The 3698-nt window shown below is 38.4% G+C and overlaps 1 protein-coding gene across 1 annotated transcript; it reads left to right on the plus strand.

Annotated features, from left to right (window-relative positions):
• The first annotated feature begins 323 nt into the window (after positions 1-323).
• On the plus strand, positions 324-1701 carry LOC141632512 (uncharacterized). The gene is made up of 2 exons (XM_074445058.1): positions 324-1254; positions 1355-1701. Exons 1-2 carry the CDS (start codon positions 324-326, stop codon positions 1699-1701), a joined length of 1278 nt encoding a protein of 425 aa, XP_074301159.1.
• Positions 1702-3698: the final 1997 nt, after the last annotated feature.

Genomic DNA, 3698 nt, shown 5'->3' on the forward strand with positions numbered 1-3698 from the left:
AGGAACCCACTTGTTATTTAAATATTGTTTCCCAAAATTAGAGTACAACTGAAATTACAGCCTAAAGTTCAAGTTTTGCGCCAAATACATGAGGTAATTGTGAATCTGGGATTACAAAAAATTTGGGTTTGCGCCAAATACATGAAAAAGTGTGATAAAAGTATCCACTTCAATCTTCTTTTATCATCATCATCTTCTTACTCTTTTCCAAAAAAAACTTTTGCTTCAATCTCTCAAATAGAGCTTGACTGCACAACAAAATATAAAGGCATATTGTCAAAATTTTATCACAAAATTAGTTTATCAAAATACTTATCTTAATTATGGGGAAGACTAATTTGAGCAATGACGAAAAGGACTCTATTGCTCATTTTCTTCTGGTTAACTCAGAAAAAGGAGTCCCTTTCAAAGGGAAGATTTCAGAAGCTGCTAGAAAATGGGACGTAACCAGGAAAACCATCTCGGTGTGGTGGAGTCGAGAAAAACTCAAAGTTGCTGATGGTGAAATGATACATTTACCATCAGCTCGAGTTGGTAACACAAATTCAAGAAGAGTTTACATCGACAAGGAGAAGATGAAGAACTTACCTGTGAAACATCGTTCAAGTATTGATAAACTTGCAAAGAAGCTTGGAGTTGGGTATGGAACAGTTCAGCGATGGGTTAAACAGAAAAAGATACGAAAACATACCAATGCAATAAAGCCAAGTTTAACCGATTCCAACAAGCTACAAAGGCTCATCTTCTCACTTTCATCCATATTTGTTGAGAGAAATTCAGGTGTGGTGAAATTCAAAGACATGTCTCTAAAAATCCACATCGACGAAAAATGGTTTTACATAACAAAGACAACAGACAGCTTCTACATTCTTGAAGAGGAAGAACCTCCATATCGATCTTGTCAGTCAAAGCGATTCATAACCAAAGTTATGTTTATGTGCGCTGTTTGTAGACCATTGTATGGGGACAATGGAGAACTAATATTCGATGGGAAACTTGGAATATTTCCCTTTATCGAAGAGGTGCCGGCAGCAAGAACAAGCAAAAATAGGCAGGCTGGTACATTAGAGACTAAACCAACTACCTCAGTCACAAAACAAGTTATCAAGGACTGCCTCATCAACAAAATTATCCCAGCCATCAAGGCAAAATGGCCAGAAAACGCAAGTAAAGACATATGGATTCAACAAGATAATGCAAGGCCTCATATTTCAGACAACGATCCGGATTTTAGAGTTGCTGCCAACTCAGACGGTTTCAACATTCACTTAGTTTTTCAACCACCAAATAGCCCCGACTTAAATATCAATGATTTGGTTTTTTTTTTCTGCTTTACAATCTCTTCAACATAAAGTGGCAACCACTACAGTTCTTGAATTAGTGGGTGCAGTAGAGGATGCCTTTGTACAACATGTTCACAAAAAGTTGAACTTCAACTTCCTTACACTACAAACTGTCATAATTGAAATCATGAAATGCAAAGGGCACAACAACTTTAGCATACCTCACATGAGGAAGCGTGTCCTTGAAAGGCTTGGCATACTCCCTAGGGACTTAATTGTTGAAGAGGATTTGGTAAAGGAATGCTTAACCTACTTGGATGAACAAGGTCAAGGAGTAGTCCTACCTCATCTAAGGGGAGAAATGCAACAACTAATTTCAGGGGGTGTGTTAGGGGAAGTAGCTGTTCTTGAAGCATGATGTTAGTGCAAGTCCTATTTTGAAGAATGAAGAAGTGCAGATGACAAGTCCTTTTTTAAAGAAGTGCAAGTCTCATTTTGAAGAAGTGTCAACAACTGATGTAGAAGTTTTATTTTGAAGAAGTGCAAGTTAGTTCTGAACAATGCTTACAATGTTTATGAAACAAACATTATGAGGCTGTGCACTCTCAATGTTTAGTTCCTAAACATTATTTTGAAATGTATTGATGGGGGTCTCATGTTTAATGTTAAGTGCACACTACTTGGTGGTATTTAATTTAAGTGTTCAATGCTTTATCATTGTTAATACTCTTAGTCATCATAGTTGCAGCAACTCATATGCTCTCAGGGTAGACTCCCCTCTCATCATTGAGCACGACAATGATCGTTCAGTGCCTCCTTAACCAATGCAACATTGGGGTGGCATCTAAACTGACCATTTAATCATTTAAAGCCGCCAAACCATTTAATCAATTAACCAATTAAAATGGGGTGGCATCTAAATGACTTTTGGGATGGGGAACATACAGAAGACCATAATTACTGTACTATAAAGACCCTCAATAAAAATATCATTGGGTCACAAACCAAGCAGAAAACATAACCGACGGCAGCATGAAACCCACAGAAGCAACAAATCCGGAATAACATTTTAATACCAGAAAAATAGAACCGTCTGAAGTAACAAACCAGCAGTAACAAACCAAGCAGAAAACAGAACAGAGTGCAGCATGAAACCCACAGAGGCAACAACGCCAAATAAAACAAACATTAAAAACAGGCTAACAACAAAATGACCCATAAAGACTAATGTTTAGGATTAGAAGCCAGCCACTCAACTTTCAAAACAGGCCATTGAGAACGAAAATTGGGCAGCAAAGAACAAAGCATCTCAAACAAAGATGTATTTTCAGGCAGATCATAATCAAAGTAATCCCATTTACCAATTTCTTCAGGAACAACATCAACACCCTTTATTTCTTCACCAAAAGATTCAGACCACTCAACAAGAGCATTAATTTCTTCACTGAAAGGCTCAGCACACCGATCAACAACATCGGTACTTAGTTCAGGAATAGGTTCAGAACACTCACCAACAACATTAGGAAGTTCACCACGAGCCTGTGTAGCGATAAGACTCGCAATAAAGCCAAGTGGAGGATCAGGCAACTTAGCGTACTCAGGGGTCTCCGGAACAATTTCAAGATCAAGATCTGGGTCTTGTGTCTCTTAGACCTCAATTCCAAGATCAAAAGGATCAAGAGTGTCAGGAACAATGGTGACGGGAGGAAGAGAATCCTCATAAATATCTTCAGGGGTAGAACATTCTGAGGAACCAAGGTGATGATGATTAATTGAACATGCAAGACAATCAGATGGACAATCAATATGATGATGATCCATGCAAGACAATAGAGATAATCGATGGTGAAATCAACGATTTTTCTAATAAACAATGAAACAAAGAGAGAGAATCGAAGAGAGGACGAAGGGAGTTAGAAATATTAGCAGTAGATGAAGGGAGAGTGTGAAAATTAAAAAGTGGCGGAGAAGATGAAGAAAATAGAGAGAGAAGAGAGAGAGAGAGACGGCATATGACAGTTCGTTGCGGGATTAGGGTTTTTGGAGGGAGTCATTAAGGGAGTGTATTGAACGTCTGTGGTTGGGAAGGTAGGTTAGGGGTTTTAATCTCAGTGGGTTATCAGAGTAATGAGGATTGTTGGGTGGGTGGGTCCATATTTATCAATGGCATATAGTGTAAATATGTAGAGTATATTAGGAGTAGTTGGTCTTATTTCTTGCCTAAAAAGGAATGGGTAGTTTGGTTTGGATGGGCCGAATATAGTAACTGTAACCTTTGGCCTGGATGGGAGGAAGTATATAAGGGTCATATTTGAATCTAAATCAGTGTACTGAAAAATCGAGAAATCAATGGTAACGTTGGCGAGAACTGATGGGTATCCAGACCCACCAAAGAAATCTTGTCTAGAAACCCTC

This window comes from Silene latifolia, chromosome Y (assembly GCF_048544455.1).
Source record: "Silene latifolia isolate original U9 population chromosome Y, ASM4854445v1, whole genome shotgun sequence".
NCBI lineage: Eukaryota > Viridiplantae > Streptophyta > Magnoliopsida > Caryophyllales > Caryophyllaceae > Silene > Silene latifolia.